The sequence below is a fragment of the Syngnathus acus genome, chromosome 15 (genome assembly GCF_901709675.1).
Source record: "Syngnathus acus chromosome 15, fSynAcu1.2, whole genome shotgun sequence".
NCBI lineage: Eukaryota > Metazoa > Chordata > Actinopteri > Syngnathiformes > Syngnathidae > Syngnathus > Syngnathus acus.
The window spans coordinates 10,167,361-10,184,340 of record NC_051100.1 but is presented as its reverse complement, the minus strand read 5'-3'; the positions used below and the strand labels follow the sequence as shown (position 1 = coordinate 10,184,340).

The window sequence follows — 16,980 nt, the reverse complement described above, 5'->3', positions numbered from 1 at the left end:
TTAATGGAAAATGACCAAAACTTTGAGAGGTCAAACAATCATCATGCATGAAACCTCAGCGGAATGCAAAATATTTCTGGAGGATTAACTTCCTTTGTCTTTTTGTGAAAGCTGCGGGATACAATACGGATAAATCAACTTTAATAAGAAAGGAACAAACCAGCAGAGTTGCTGATATGAAGACACTCATCTCCCAGACACACATTGTAGTACTTGTCATGAACAAAACTGTTGTGTGTAGATCCCCCGAAACATTCTCAAGACGAATTGTCCGAAAAACAAGGTATGTGAAGATATCAACAACAAAGAACTAACAAAAACAAAAACGACAAGAGATCATTTCAAATAAATCATTCTAAAATATGTCCACAGTGCCAAAGGTAAAAAACATGCCCCACTGAAAAATATATGAAATACATAAAAACTTAAAACTACAAAAAAAACTTCAGGAACAATAACAACAATCATGAGACTTAAAACAGTAAGCACAAAGGGTCAATCGTACAGGTGAAAATATGAAAAATGCAGAGAGAGAGAGGAAAATACAACGCAGTTGCTCCTAAAAAGACGCTGATCGCCATTCGTGACAGGTGCGCCGCTGAAGGCATCGCCAACCACCCATCATTCACCCACGCAATGAAACAATATAAAAAACAACAACAACTGCAAACAGAGACAAGAGAGAAATCCTCCCTTATGTTCATCACGACTGTCTCTCGGCCTTGGATAATAGTTTTGATGTTTCACGAGACATCAATAACGAAACAAGCGGCATCCCGTAATGGATTGCGTAACGTTCAACTGCATTTATGAGGTCAGTGATTTTGGCTTGGCTCTCGTTTTCTGTTATAATTAATCACAAAAGTAAGGGGTTGAAGTCAGTGCATGTCTTTGCGGACTTTACTTTGTGGACTGGGAAACAGAAAAAAAATCTTCCCCAAAATGCCTCTGATCAATTAAGGGTAGGTCACGACTCTTTGGTCTATATAAAGTACCACCTTTGAAAACAAACTCACGTCAGTCAGCTTCAATGACGTGTGTTCTTTTATCATTTCAAATTCTGTCTCACCACAATTTTATCTTTCCACATTCCCTCCTCCTCCTAATCTTTTTTCTTTTCAGCATCCTCTTGTCCTCTGATTCATCGTTCTTTCCCGAGATCAATAGGAAATCTCCGTGTCATAATCTTGGCTGCCCCTTTGCCTATAACTCCCTCCGCGTTGTCCTTGATTACAGATACAGGAAAACCAGATTTCTGTATTGGAAAGGATCTCTTCTCATCTATTACTCCCTCTTTAGATCACTTCTCATTCCCTACCTCTGCAACCAGCACAAACACACAGTGCCTTAATCAGCTGCTCACTGAAGGAGGTCACCGGGGCTTTTCGTGAGACTCAAATAATAAACAGCTTGGGAAAATGGGATATTAGCAGTAGACACAATGTGGAAAAAAAGACAGACTCTACAGGAGTGACTGAAAAAAACCTCGGCAAGACTGAAGTTGTGCATTCAGCTAAGCTGCAAAAGTCCTCCCTCCCCTTGCGTTTCATCACCCCATAGAAAAGCCCCCCCCCCACCTCTCTCTCTCTTGCTCCCCCCCCCCTACTTCTCTCTCCCCCTCTCCCTCTCCCTCTCTCTGCAGCTGTGGTGTGCCGAGCATATCACCTCCACAGAGCAAGTGCCTTTACTTGAGCAGAGGAGGGAGTGGGGAGAGGAGGCTGGCAGCATAGGGAAGAGAGAAATCCCTCAGGAGCGTGCACCGGGGAGCGTCTACGACTTTGCAAAGAGAGCTGTAAAGTGTTCAGGGAAACGGACAGAGGTGTTGGGGGATCAAAGTGGTCGCTGGGTCTGGGAAAGCGTGCAGAGAGCGAATCAAACACTGGCGCTGTTGATCCCGGTGTCCCTGGCACAGTGAAGGAGCCGGAACAGGAGAGTGAAAAGGTTGCGGGATCTTACGAGCGAGGGATCCTTTCACAGTCAACCTAGCCAGATGAATGCTGTGAGACACAATTGACTGGAGAGAGATTGCTCCACTTTTTTTTTCAAATTTTCCTCCTCTGAAAGCATCAGAAGAGAAAAGACTAGGTAAGAAAGACGAGACGTTACTTCTCTTGGCTTCATTCATGCTGGATGGTGGCGAGGAGAACTCCTTGACAGAAAAGGCAATTTTCAAATCCTGACTTACTGCAATGCTTTTTGCACTCAGAATAACTTTCTGGGCTTTTGCACGCTCAACGAGCACAACATATAAATAACCTCCGTTCTCCTCAGTGGCTGAGATTGAAACCATTAAGATGCCTTGAACTGTAAGTGGATTACAACGGCAATATTTTGGGACTGCTCTTTGAAAAAAGAAGAGGAAAATCTATAAGTGGTGGATTTACATCTGTCAGAGTGGAAGAGGATCCTGTGCCGCTTTGTCTTTCTTTTCCTGTGGATTACAGATGGGCTTTGTGATCTTGCCGCACAGTCTCATGGATGACTGTGCACCAGTCATTAGGATAAAGTACAAAGGGGGACTCAAGTGAGGACTGAGATGAATCTTTATCCCTGAAGATTGGGCAAACGCAGATGTTGAAAGTGAATCTGCAATTTAATGTTTTGTTCCTAATAATAGGACATGAAAGTCATTTGTTCAAGTGTTGCATTGCATTTAAAGAGGGCTTCTCGTTGGACAGACATGCTGACGTTGTTGGCACACTAGTTGAGTGTCATTCACTAAATGAAGGGTTCTGTCTACATGGCAGGTGGCTTGGACACAAGCAAAGAGTGACTGCGTTGATTTGTGTCGTTTCTATTTCCTGGTGAACGGAGCAGAAGTCACTTTGCGGGAACACCGTAAATTCATTTGCATCTTGACTGGACAAACCGAGGACTCCTCCTCTTCTCAACTGCGCAAGGATGGTACCACCACCTCCCACCAACAAGCCACACGTGTGCCTGTCCACCATCCTCATCATGAGCAGCATGGCGCTGATTGACGCCTACCTGGTGGAGCAGAACCACGGCCCGCGCAAGATTGGCATCTGCATCATGGTGATGGTGGGAGACATCTGCTTTCTGATTGTCCTGCGCTACGTGGCCGTGTGGGTGGGGGCTGAGGTGCGCACGGCCAAGAGGGGGTACGCCATGATCCTCTGGTTCCTCTACATCTTTGTGCTGGAGATCAAGGTCTACTTTGTGTATCAGAACTATAAGGCCGATAGGAAGAGCCTCGACGCTCTTGCCAGGAAGGCACTAACACTGCTGCTCTCCATCTGCATTCCAGTGCTCTTTGTGGTGCTGGTGGCTATTGACCACATGGAGTATGTGCGTGCCTTCAAGAAACGGGAGGAGATCCGCAATCGTCTCTTCTGGGTGGTGGTGGACTTGCTTGATATTCTGGACATTCAGGCCAACCTGTGGGAGCCCCAGAAGAAGGGCCTCCCTCTGTGGGCGGAGGGCTTAATGTTTTTTTACTGCTACATCCTCCTCCTTGTGCTACCCTGTGTGTCTTTGAGTGAGATCAGCATGCAAGGTATCAACATTGTGCCCCATAAAATGCTTCTTTACCCAATCCTCAGCCTGGTGACTATAAACATCATCACGCTCTTTATTCGTGGTGGCAACATGATTTTGTACAGGGATGCACGGGTGTCGGGGATCTTAATAGGAAAGAACATACTGGCTATTATCATAAAGACCTGCAGCTTTGTCCAGTACAGGAGACAGTTGCAGAGTGCCCCTCCTGCTTTTGGGGTTGAGCTGCAGAAAAACTCACTGGCCCATGCCCGCCCTTCCCCCACCCCTCCCCAAGCAGTTATCCAGGACCAGACACCCCTGCCCGAGGTGACAACATGCGAGCACACGTGACAAAAATGCTTTGCAGGACCCTCAAGGTGCTGGCAGGGCACAACGTTTGACACTTTTTAGTTCATGTGCACAATCATCGGAAGAAAAAAAAAAAAAACAGATGCACACGCAAGATGTTTAGCCAGCATCTCCAGTTCTGTCATGTTGCAATTTACATCTTGTGATTTTGTTGAAGCGCTTTCGTCCTGCGAATTCAATTGATTGTGTATCTTTCAAAAGGTAGAGGAAAAAGTGGAAGACAAGAGTATATATTTTTGAATTGGCTGTCGCATTGTAATGTGTGATGTGGTGTGTATTTGTTTTGCTTGAGTCTTTTTAGTAGTTCAGGGCTTTATAACTGGAGCAAATGAGAAAATCCAAGTAATGTGAATATAACTGTTCAAATGATGACGAAAGTGTCTTTTCTATGTGACTTTTTGATAAAGTACTGCCCTTCTATGAGAACAGGGTTTGCATCATGTCATTTCAAAGTCATTGGAGCAGTTAAGTAAGTGTGTGTTTTGTTTTTAAGTCAAATTCAGCAGGTCTTTAATTAACCTGTGCTGCAAAAATAAAATAGATAATGATTTTTCCACTCATTGCTGAAGTGGTGATTTCGCAGTGTCATTCCTCCCATGAGGATTATTGTCTGGTTCCAGTCGTCAGTCGTTTTGAGTGGGTGCACTGAGAACTGCATCTGCAGCTGAAAGTATATCACTTGATTTATAGTGGTTCCAAACACGTGATGAATACATAAAAAAAAAGAATACTGCATATCCCAAGATGTGTTCTACTTCATGGAAGGTATAATAATTTAATGTTTGTTATTTTCAAGGGGAAAATATTTACCATATAAAATAGGACAAATCACTGGTCAACCACTATTTGACAATAAGAGGCTCTTTTGTATAGTGCATCGGCTAGATCAGGAGTGTCAAATTTATTTTTGTTGCGGGCATAGTCTGCCTCAAAGGGCCATTAAAATTGTCAACCTAAAAAAAAATGTATGAACGTCTCATATTGTATATATAGCATAGGCTACACAACAAACTGATGAATAGCTAATTTTCAAAACAGAGACTAATAAAAACTTTTCAGATATTTAAAAATGAAATATTTAAATCAAATCAAATATCTAAAAATAAAAACTATGAAAAAAAGAATGGCAATGAAGATTGACAACAATATCTCTATTTTTTAAAAATGGAAACAATTTGAAATTTGTCTTCGCGGGCCACCTAAAATGATGTGGCGAGCCGTATCTGTCCCCCGGGCCTTGGCTTTGACACCCGTGGGCTGGATGAAGAAACTGGACCATTCACAACAAACAGCACAGGGAGGTCAATTATAAAGTAGCTAATTGGGAAGCTGAACTAGATTTCAAGACAGGCCTCTCGATACAAGGCACTCTTTTCATCTTTAAGCCTCTCTAACTAGTTGCTCCTTACATTATGCAAAGTACACTGGTTTCCCTGAGAGTTCAATATTTGAGCCAATGAGAACAACTGTGGCATAGTTCAGTTTTGGTCATTTTTAAGTTAAATAAAAAAATGAACAGCTAAAAGGCATATCTTTCTTATCAATATTGGTTTAATTAAAGGTTTTTGCATTTTTTATACAGTCCATTATTCCATTCAGTCAGCTTAGGTGCCAGCCAGTGCATCTGCATGTTAGTGAAGGTTAATGTTAGTTATCACTTTTCACTTCAAATTGTGCCTCATGAGAGAAGAAACAATTTTCTGTGGTCAAAGTAACAGATTGTTGCAAATACAGGAGGTAAATGCAACATTAATTTACCTTCGGTACAGATTTACACAGTTCTTGCAAACAAGTGAACATGTTCAGTCTTTAGTATTAATAAACTTGATTTAACCTGATATCATTGCATCTTACAGTGTGTGAATTTAAAAAAAGGTATTAAAATAATTCCCCAAGTAACCACCACCAATTTATTTATCATGTGACATTTACTAGTTGTTGCGCAATTAACCTACATTGATATCAAAAGACTACAGTGCCATGGGCGCATGTGCTCTTGCTATATTTTTATTTTTTCAAGATGGAATGTCACAAATGTCACTAGTAATTAAAAAACTAACATTTACCACCGCATTGTGTGGGTCCTCTTGATGCCTATGAAACAAATGATGTGCACCGACTGAATTAATAACTCATTTAGTCCTCCACATGGTTTCAAAAAATTCAGACCATATCCACAGAATCTGATAGAACATCGAGGTAAAAGGCTCATAAAAGCATCTCATGGGCCCGAAGAGGCTTAGTGGATGGTTTGTAGGTTATGCGACCTGGTGATTGAAATGAAATATTAAAATACAGAAAACACCAACAGAAAGCATAATGAGCCCAGATTTAGCTTTGCTGAGTTCTGTGTTTTTATTGAGTTACTAATACATTATGATGACACAAATGCAGCAAATCTCTCTGAGTACACCGAAGAACAAATCAATGATTGATAGACGAACCCAAAGAACATCTCCAAAACGGCAGCAATGTGCACTCACCCCGTCACGACACCTCATATCCAATGAATACTGCAGTCATGTATCCTTGTTCCATAAATGCATCACACTCCCAGATGTTTAACTGCCAGTGATATTTGGGTGCACTGGCCCACATTAACACTGACATAACGTGGTGGCCTGCGCCCAGCGAGAAAGAGATACGGCAGCAGTAAATTCATATTTTGACCTTGGGCAGTCTGGGATGGCAGCACAGCCGGGAAAACAAATCTATTTTTCATGGAGCTCATGTTGTGGCAGAAAAATAACAGAAATAGATGCTCATCAAATATTGATTTACTTGTATTGGGGCTAACCGATCACAGATTTTGGAAGACTCGACAGAAAAAGATGAAAAAGAAAAACGCCTGTGATAATGTTGCCTTTTAAAAATCCCTTTAAAAGGTCCACACTTGAAGGTCTGTGTATATTATATAGAAATGTGCTGGCCAGGGTTGAAAGTTATTTTGCAGAGCGGTCCAATCAGCGATTGGAAATTATTTTGCAATTTATACAGATAAAAATTTGTTAGGGGATCATGCCCATAACTTCAAATGACAACGGTAAGCATAAACAAATTCTTCTTTAGGACTCTTTGCCTTGCGATAACACGCGACTCAGTCATTGCTCTGACATCTAAATACAGTGCTGTGTCTCACATTAGAAGGTGTAAATTCTTTCTTGATTTCTAGCGGGCTCTGTTGACTCATCAAACATTTAGATGGTGTGTTTTCGGGGATATTCTCAGTCATCTGTTTTCTGTGCTCCGCAGAGTCCCAAAAGACTTCAAGAAAAATAGCTGTGGGTGAAGGGCAACATCAGTTACGCATGTGTTCTGTAAATGTGGTTTCTTTATAACAAAAAAATGTATTATTCCTCTCGGCAGGAAGAATTTTGCTAAGTCTAATTGAGCTGTCTACTTGGACACAGCATCAAGAAAAGGCTGTGGAAATGGCCTGCCAGAAAGTTTAAGACTACAATGATTAGTTCTTTGATTAGTGGCTTTAACATCCTATGTTTGTGTGTAATTGACGCCATTTGTAAAAATTTGGTCATAATGTCAAATTCTAACGGTAAGCAGAGCTGCAATGAATTGTATTAAATTAACATAATTTACGATGTTAGCTTCCAATTAGCACACATACTTGATTGCTTGGTTATGTCGACGCAGTGATGCAATATTCGGTTTTGTGAAAATATTTTTGTGGTGCTCTATACTATACGCTGGGCTCTGCTTACCCAAGCAGAGGACACGCCTAACTTCTTGTCGTCATGGTAACGGAATCTGTACTCATCATTAAGCCAGCGGTAAGATAAAAAGCTTAGCATGGCCACTTGCACGAGACAGGGTCACTAGCACATAGAAAATTCTCCTAGCAGGAGTTGGACTTCTCAAGGCAACAGTGATCATCACTTTTAACACAACAGGGCGGAAGATGTGAGTGACCGTCTGAATCTTAATATTTTTTCTCGCCATGTTCGTAATCACTTTTGACACATACATAGATTGAAACGCATACTCATAAATGTGTGTTGTGTCTCCTGTACTATTTACGGTACTTCAATTCAAGGTGAACCACTACATTGAGAGTTGCTGCCTGAATAAAAAATAAATAAAAAATTGGAGAGACCACAAATAATTGCAATAAAGTAGGTGCATTCTTTTCTGAAAGTAATTGGTTTGAAATTCTCACTTGACTGATATGTAGGTTGTGATGGTAAAAAACATTTTCCGACACATTAAACACCAAAGCCTGAAAACATATTAAGTCGTGCAGATCGTCAAGTGTTATAAAATGTGTTGAAAAATTCATTATGGTTCACCATACTGTAGTTGAAAACAGAAGCAGGGGCAGGTGGTGCACTTTGCAGACCCCAGCCTCTTTTTTCCTATAGATAGTATATTTTCTCTTGCTTATGAAATGTAGGTAGGGAGAATGGCCAAAATAATTTCAGACTTTAGAGTCTGAATTAATTAATTGATCCTGGGACCCTTCCAAAGCCGTTCTCAGCCAATTTTTCCCGACATCAAGAACAAATTAAAACTGAATGCTTGTAAATGGTTACATACTGTATACAGGAGCCACCAGGCAGCAGGGTGATAAAATTAAGTGCATTCCAAAGAGACTGATTGTGTCAGGCAACAAAGACAGGGAACCAAGTGCAGCACGATCCTTTAATGGTGAGAGGGAAAACGGGGATGTAGAACGAGCAAGTAGTCAGGGCAGGCGGCGATCTGGAGCGTGGTCGAAGGTCAGGCAAGTAGTCAGGACAGGCGGCGATCTGGAGCGTGGTCGAAGGTCAGGCAAGTAGTCAGGACAGGCGGCGATCTGGAGCGTGGTCGAAGGTCGGGCAAGTAGTCAGGACAGGCGGCGATCTGGAGCGTGGTCGAAGGTCAAGGAAGCAGTTGGCTACAAAGTTTGGTCCGGGGACAAAAAGGCAGCAGTATCACGTGCAGGGTAATCAGACGAACTGACAACTACTGGCAGAACACAGAGAGGTTAAATAGGGAACCTAACGAGCTGTAGCAGGTGCTGGCAATTCCATGAGTCGGGCTAGGCTGGAAGTCAGGTGACGTGGGGACGTGACAGAACCCCCCCCCCAAGGGACGGCCCCCGACGTCCCAAAAGCAGAACCCCAAGACGGAGCAGGAGACCGGGCGGGAGGGGGGGAACCCAAGACGTGCGGCAGTCAATATTCCGAATCAGAACACGTCGACCAAGCCCCGTCATCAGGCGGCACTACCGCCCAGTCCACCTTCCCAGCCGCGGCGTCGGGAGACGCCGACCAGGGGGCCGGCGTGGGAACCGGACGGGTCCCTACCGGACGACTCCGAGCAGGAAGCCGGTCAGACCCCAATACCCCGCCCACCGGAGCAGAACCCGGCTGCGGACGTCGCAACGGCAGCGGAGTAAGGGCCCGGGCCATCCGCTGCGGCCGACGGCGAGACCGGACCCGCGGCGGCTGCCCACGGATTGGAGAAGCGGAGGGCCGAGAGGCAAGGGCGCGGGCTGGAGTCGAGTAGTGGTCCTGGGACAGGGACTCGCGACAGGTAGTGGGGGGCAAAAAAACCGACCCCACACGGATCCTTGCTTGGCGGGTGTCCTTGGGTCTCGTCGGGCAAGAGACCACCCAGTGACCCTCACCCCCGCAGTACAGGCAAAGCCCCTCTCTGATGCGCTGACTGCGTTTCCTCACAGAGAGAGAGGTGCGTCCGATCTCCATGGGTTCTGACCTGCTGGGCTGGGTGTGAGGAGCAATAAAGGCGCGCTGACTTACGTGGACAGGGTCCCTGGCGGACGACAGGTCCGGTGAAAAAACCGGTGCGCTCCATGACACCCGAGGTGTCGGGCTGATGTCACGGTGACGGGGGGGCGGAGCCGCTCTCCTCTCCTCGCGTCGCCTCGACTGGATCCGCCGGTCCACCCGTACTGCCAGGTCCATGGCCACTTCAAGGGTCTGTGGGCGCTCGCAGGACACCATCTCGTCCTTGATATAGTCCGCGAGTCCGTGGATGAAGGCACCGACGAGAGCCGGGGTGTTCCAGTCGCTACGACGCGCCACCGTCTGGAACCGGATGGCGTACTGGGCGACGGATCTGCTGCCTTGGCGCAGCGTGAGGAGCTCTGTGGAGGCGTCCTCCGAGGCGGAGCCCAGGTCAAATACGCGCAGGATCTCAGCGGCGAAGGCGTCAAACGACGAACAGGCGGGTCCCTGCCGCTCATATTCTGCCGTTCCCCACAGCCATGCCTCGCCCGTCAGGTGAGTCAGCACGAAACCCACCTTGGCTGGCTCCGTGGCAAATGTGACGGGCTGGAGGTCGAACAAGACACGGCAGTTCGTCAGAAAGGCCCGGACGTACTTGGGGTCACCGTCGAACCTTGCGAGGTTGCTGAGTCTGGGCTCAGGGACGTCCACGTACTGCCCGGGTGCCGAGGCAGGACGGGGCGTGGACATAACGGTGGGCTGATCGGCGGGGCTAAGCGGCACGGACGTGGACAGGAGATGGCACAAACCGATCTGCAGCAGCCAGAGGAGCCAAGTCTCTGTGATCCCTGAGAGCCTCTACCAGGTCCTGGTGGAGCTGGTGGTGCTGCTGCAGTTGCTGTTGCTGCTGCTGCAGTTGCTGTTGCTGCTGCTGCAGTTGCTGTTGCTGCAGCTGGAGCTGCTGTTGCTGCTGCTGAACGACCCTGGTTAACGCCGCCATCTCCTCTGTGGTCTTGCCGAGCTCCCACTCCGTGTGGGTCAAGCGGGCCGTGTCTAGGGAATCGTGCGCTGGTTGCATTTCTGGTCAGTTCGTTCTGTCAGGCAACAAAGACAGGGAACCAAGTGCAGCACGATCCTTTAATGGTGAGAGGGAAAACGGGGATGTAGAACGAGCAAGTAGTCAGGGCAGGCGGCGATCTGGAGCGTGGTCGAAGGTCAGGCAAGTAGTCAGGACAGGCGGCGATCTGGAGCGTGGTCGAAGGTCAGGCAAGTAGTCAGGACAGGCGGCGATCTGGAGCGTGGTCGAAGGTCGGGCAAGTAGTCAGGACAGGCGGCGATCTGGAGCGTGGTCGAAGGTCAAGGAAGCAGTTGGCTACAAAGTTTGGTCCGGGGACAAAAAGGCAGCAGTATCACGTGCAGGGTAATCAGACGAACTGACAACTACTGGCAGAACACAGAGAGGTTAAATAGGGAACCTAACGAGCTGTAGCAGGTGCTGGCAATTCCATGAGTCGGGCTAGGCTGGAAGTCAGGTGACGTGGGGACGTGACAGATTGAATGGATAGAAATGAAGGCAAAGAATAGAGCTGGTGGCTTGGAAGACCACAGAAAAGCACAGTTGATTCTCAAGTGGTACCATTATAGAGAATGGCCAGTGGCCATGTTTTAGCTGTCCAATGCGTCTTTGTGTGTGCAAGTGGCAAGGGGGATTATTTATAATCTTGTTAAACTATACATTTTAGAACACTGCGTGTGAGGCATCGGCAAGTTGTAACTCATCAGCTGTCGTGTTGGAGCTTGCAGAGCTCCCATCATGCTGTATACTGTAAGTGAAAATTCCTTTTTCTAACACCTAAATGACCTTGTGAGATCAAATCACTCCCATCCTCCTCAAAAAAAACGTGTCCCTGTAAACTAATTAGTGACTGGCAGGTATAAAATCAAGATGAAGGATGATGAGTGACAGCCGAGAGATGCTTGATGAGGTCAGGCTGACACGGATGGACATTATGATATTGGATTTTATACAGCTCGCCAAATATTTTTGCTCATTGGTAATTGTATTAATTGAAAAGAAAATGCAAAACGGTACTTATTAAGTTCATGATTAACTGGTGAGCCAAGAGACCATGTTATCATGTACTGACTCCGCTATCTTAATACGAGTATAAATTTTAGGTGTGTGATTCACTCATCCTTCAAAGATAGACACTTTTTGGATCTATTTAGTGGCCACAAGAAATCCTTTAGCTCAAATGAACCTAATTAGACCTCTCGACTTGCCTTTCTTTAGCTACCAGCGGGTTGTTCATTCTTGTCATGATGTTCATTAGGTGAGAAGCCACAAAAAGAATGGGCAGCTTGTACAAATTAATTTTAACGCGATAACTCATGTCCAAAATTGGACATTAAATTGAACAAATTAATAAAAATTCTGCCTACTAAGGGTTAGTATTTTCCCTATGCCACAAGTGTCACATTTAGATAAAAATTATGTTTCCTGTTCATTTTGAAATGAGCTCCATGGTGAGAAAATATTGACAAATGTGAAAATCGTAACGTGGGCTATCGACGTGAATATTATCCGTGACTTGTTCAGATGATGATGAATTGTGGCTTCATCATTCTCTCATCATGGCTTTCTGTGGCTGTGCAAATTGCGAGGGAGGTTTTGTTGCTACACCGATGACACACTCAGTAAGTAGTCCTGCCACAAATACTGTGATACTATTGGGACTTACAGTGGGAGGCTGGACTCATTTTTAATAAACAGAATTTCCACTTGGCTGTACATATTTGTTTGAAAAGCTATTTTAGATTGTTTTCAACTCAGAAATGAATGAACTCTCCAAATTATTTATTTGTTTACTTTTTTTTTTTATGGTACCGTAATATATATAATAAAGGGAGGTTGTTTAAGAAGTCAACCCCCAATTTTTTTTTTTTTTTAATATGTTCTGTGCAGTCCAACTAGTCACAACACAGTGTTCTGATTATTTTATTTGTTTGTGGAATATGAACTAAACAGGCAAAATGTTTTTATCCATCTCAGGGGGGCATTTTGCCACCATCTGTCAACTCAAAATGACAGCAGAGTTACCAAATCTCGATTTAGTGTCAGTAAACTGGTGAGCCGGGATTGGTTGTGACCTGGATGCATGCATTTATTTTAAAGCATGATAAATAAATGAATAATTACTCTAAAACAAATAAATAATCACGTCATCACATCTGCTATTTGAAAATCTAAAAACACAAACTTGTGATTGCTAAGCTCTGAGAGCACAGTTTAAAGAGATTGGACTTTTCCCTCCCTCTTTTTTTTTAAATAGATTGTGCTTCCCGTTAGAACAGCTGTCTGCTGCATCTTCAAGCAATAACTATAATGACATTATAAACTAGAAAAGTGGACAGAGTCATCCAGAGCTGTATAATAAAGTTGCAGCTGGAGAGTTAAACAATGGGCTGGAACTTTGTGATCAAGTTCAGGGTAGAGCTGCAGACTTGCTGACAATTTCCTGTGGGTTTATTGCTGGTTTTATGTTAAAATTACTGATTGGCTCCCAACTTTACTGACTGCCAAAGCTGCAGGGATCCTAAAGTGCAGCACACGTAAGATTGACTTTTGTGTGTGTGCGTGTGTGTACACTGTTACAGATCATGGTACTGATGTGCTTATCAAAGCATGACTAAAGGTTATTACATATTGATGTCTTTAAAAGCCTTTCAACCCGATAACATGTGATTAACATATGTTATGCTAATTAAAAACTTAAAAATGAAAAATTTAAAGACCTGCAGCACACCAAGCAACAAGTGAACCATCATAATAAAAAGAGAGGAGACCCTCCCAGCTTTGCTTAAAAATCTGACTTGAAAACTGGTTGATAGACTGAATTCAATTTTGAATAATGTTCACCTCTTTTTTGCATACGGAATTGCTGCAGGCAGCATGTTTGAGTAGTAGCTACCATGTCTTCCTCACAGTCGAAAGGTTCTGGTTTTGAATCTCAGCCAGAATTGTGTAGAGAAGCCAGAAATTGTGAAAATTAATGCGAGTGTAGATGGTAGTTTGTCTATAAGCTGTGATTGATGGCACACATGCAAGCTTAATGAAATAGAAAATGAGGTGGTTGGAAGAAAAACTGCAATTTGCATTCGAACCTTCAGCAAGCACCAAGACGCGTTGATTTAAACAAAGCTCGGTCTGCTGAATCTTTCAGCTCAGGCATAGAAACAATCATGCGATCAATCTAGTAGAAACATTGGCCAGGTCTCATTGAAATTGCCATTGTCTCAAATCATTCTCAGTGCTGTGATTGGCTCACGTCATATCCCCCGGAGTAAGACTGGGTTGGACGTCATGTACTGGCATCCAGCTTTGTTGACAAGAGGCTCACGTTGCAAAGCTGGCACAAGGCTGCTGCCATACGCTCTGCTTCAGAAGGCGCTTCGACACGGAGCCACAAATGGGACTGAGGCGGGGTGCTTGCTGTCCCTGTGATTTAACAGTGGGTGTAAATTATGAGCGAGTCTCAGCCCCACCAGCCAGTCTCATTTCAAATCTCTCTACAAATCATACTTTGCAGGCTGCGTGCAGGGCAAGGACCATAAAAGGGCCCCAAAATAATCATCCACTGCAACTCTTTTTCTCGTGCTTTAATTTATTAAGTAGGCGACTAGAAATCGAATGTCCTTTATTTAAGACAGTGAAAATATGATATGGACACGCCAGATAACATATGCTAACCAAGTATGTTGGGCGGGCCAGCTTATATCATGCACTTCTCTGTATGTAGGCGTATGATAAATGAGGTGGAGCTAAAGGTGCCTTGTATGATGCGACCTCAAAACAATTCCGAACCTGTCATGGAATTGATTGTTGGTTAACTCTTGGGGTCTTATTCTCGTGCCTAGCCTAAAAGTCTGAATAAAGCACATGGGTGGAGTTTTCTTTCTCTTGATATTTTCATAGACGTGCACAGGTAGAAATGAGTGATTCTGTCATCAAACTAATTAACAGAAATAAATATCGTAAAAATAATAATAATCATTCAATTAGTAATTCAGAGGGTTTGTTGCACGCTTGCATGCTTCAAGTATTATAAAAACACCTGAGAAAATGTTAATGGAATCTATGACACTGACATGAGACTAACATGAAATGACACATGACACTGATAGGACACAATTTGGCACTCACTTGTCGTGTTTGCATCACAGATCTGTATTCAAACCGCCTCAGACTTTTCTTTGTGGAATTAGCGTGCTCCACCTGCTCCTGTTTTCTTGCTTTCACACAGATTCCAAAAACATGCATTCGAGGTTCATGGAACTGCACATTGCAGTGTAAGAATTTCATCCACACAGTCGATGCGGCGCCACACAATTGGATAATTAAGCGTGCACTTCAGTACAATTAATTTGAAGTGTACTACAACGGAATCATTAAATAAATCATGTGACATTCAAGATTCATGAACCAAATACAAACTACCGTATTTTCCGCACTATAAGGCGCACCGGATTATAGGGCGCACCTTCAATGAATGGCCCATTTTAAATCTTTGTCCATATATAAGGCGCACCGGATTATAAGGCGCATAGAATAAATAACTCAACGTTACTCAAACGTTAATCCAATCACAATACAGTAACGAAATAGTGAAAACAATAACAATATATCAATAACTCAACGTTGCTCAAACGTTAATATCACACAACACACAAACTAAACACGTAAAGCTTACTTTGATAAATTAGTCCTCATCCACGAATCCATATTGGTCCATATGTAAGGCGCACCGAATTATAAGGCGCACTGTCGGCTTTTGAGAAAATTGGAGGTTTTTAGGTGCGCCTTATAGTGCGGAAAATACGGTAACTATACTGAAAAGTCCAAAACTATTGCAATAGCACTGGCTGAAATTTCAACATCTGGACTGTGAGGCAGACACTATATGATTGTCATGAGCAGCATGCCTGCATGATCCACATGCGAGCCTGTCACTTACAAAGCGATGTGGCAATGTGTCTGTCATGACACAATTGGCAAGCTCGAGCAAGTGAATCCTTTTAAGCTTGGAGAACTAATTCAAAATCCTCAGACGCTTGGATAACCTCCAACATTATTTCTCATTCTGTGTGGTTTCTTTACAATCATACAAGTCAGTAATGACAAGGGCATTCAATGTCATTCGAGGAAAATGCTGAGTCTGAACTCGTGTTTAACATCCTGTGAAACCATTTTGCATCATTCAAGTTTCGCACAAATAACTTTCTGCAGAAGTTCATTAGAACATAACAAAGAAGCGTGACAATGGCCCATTAAGCAAGCTCGGCAAATTTTCGGAACTTTCTAATATAATTGCCAGTGACTGCATTATAGATTTTTCTCTCCTGTACATTGTAGCAAAATAATTACAAACCTGAAGTCAAGTCTGATGGAAAGCTGGTAGATCATCAAGATATTCACGAACATGGTAAAACTGTCGATATTTTCCTTCTAGCTGAATGAAGGGCACAGTTTTCTTATGCAGCTTTTGTCCAGCAAGATCTCAAAAGAGTATTCAACAAATTTGACAAAGCAGGTTTGAAGTAGATAAGGGCATCGAGTGCAACAGTTTTGTAGTTATTATTGATGAACCACAGCTCTATTTAAAACATACCTCCCAGGAGTTCGCGGGAAAAACTCTCAATTATTATGCTGCAGATACAAACCTTCTCCTTGAATTGCATTTTTGGCCAAAGCGCTCCCACCAGACTGACCCAATTAGTGGCTGAATTGAGATTCACACATTCTCTACCAATGTGCACTTGTACAGAAGCATAACTAAAGCTAATACCAGTCAAGCATATTAGGGCAAAGTAGCCAAGCACTTACTCTAATGGCAAAAAGAACCCTTTCCAAATTTCGCCATGTTGCCTGCACTTCATGAATGGATATGGAATATGAAGATGTTTTATTTTTGTAGTACCTAAAATATTAGAAGATATTTTTTTGAATGCTCCATCCATTTTCCATAATATGTATCCACTCAATAGGGATGGCGCATGTATTGTACACAGAGGAAGGCCACAATTCTGAATTTCCACTGTTAAAAAAAACTTTGAGAGTCGTTTTTGGAAACTAAGGCTAAATGCACACGTCCTATTTTTCAATTCAGTTTTCCACAAACTAAACCTTAAAAAAAATAGACAAAAAATAGACATGTATCCACACTTGCAGTATTTAAACAATTTCATTTTCAAAAAGCAGTTTTAAAGGGTAATGCTTAACTTACTGTACCAATACCAGAAATGAATCTTTAAACAACCACCACTGTATTCACTGTTTATCCAAGTTACCTTTAGCAGGTGTCAGATGAAAATTTTCCATCACAGTGAGTTTATAGTCACCAATTACGGGTTCCTTGGATAAGCG

The 16,980-nt window shown here is 43.5% G+C and overlaps 1 protein-coding gene across 1 annotated transcript; it reads left to right on the top strand.

Moving 5' to 3' along the window:
* Positions 1–1,652: 1,652 nt before the first annotated feature.
* Positions 1,653–4,293, top strand: LOC119135081 (transmembrane protein 121). Its single transcript, XM_037272430.1, has one exon. The coding sequence runs from the start codon at positions 2,902–2,904 to the stop codon at positions 3,850–3,852; it is 951 nt and encodes a 316-aa protein (XP_037128325.1). The 5' UTR covers positions 1,653–2,901; the 3' UTR covers positions 3,853–4,293.
* The last annotated feature ends 12,687 nt before the right edge of the window (positions 4,294–16,980 follow it).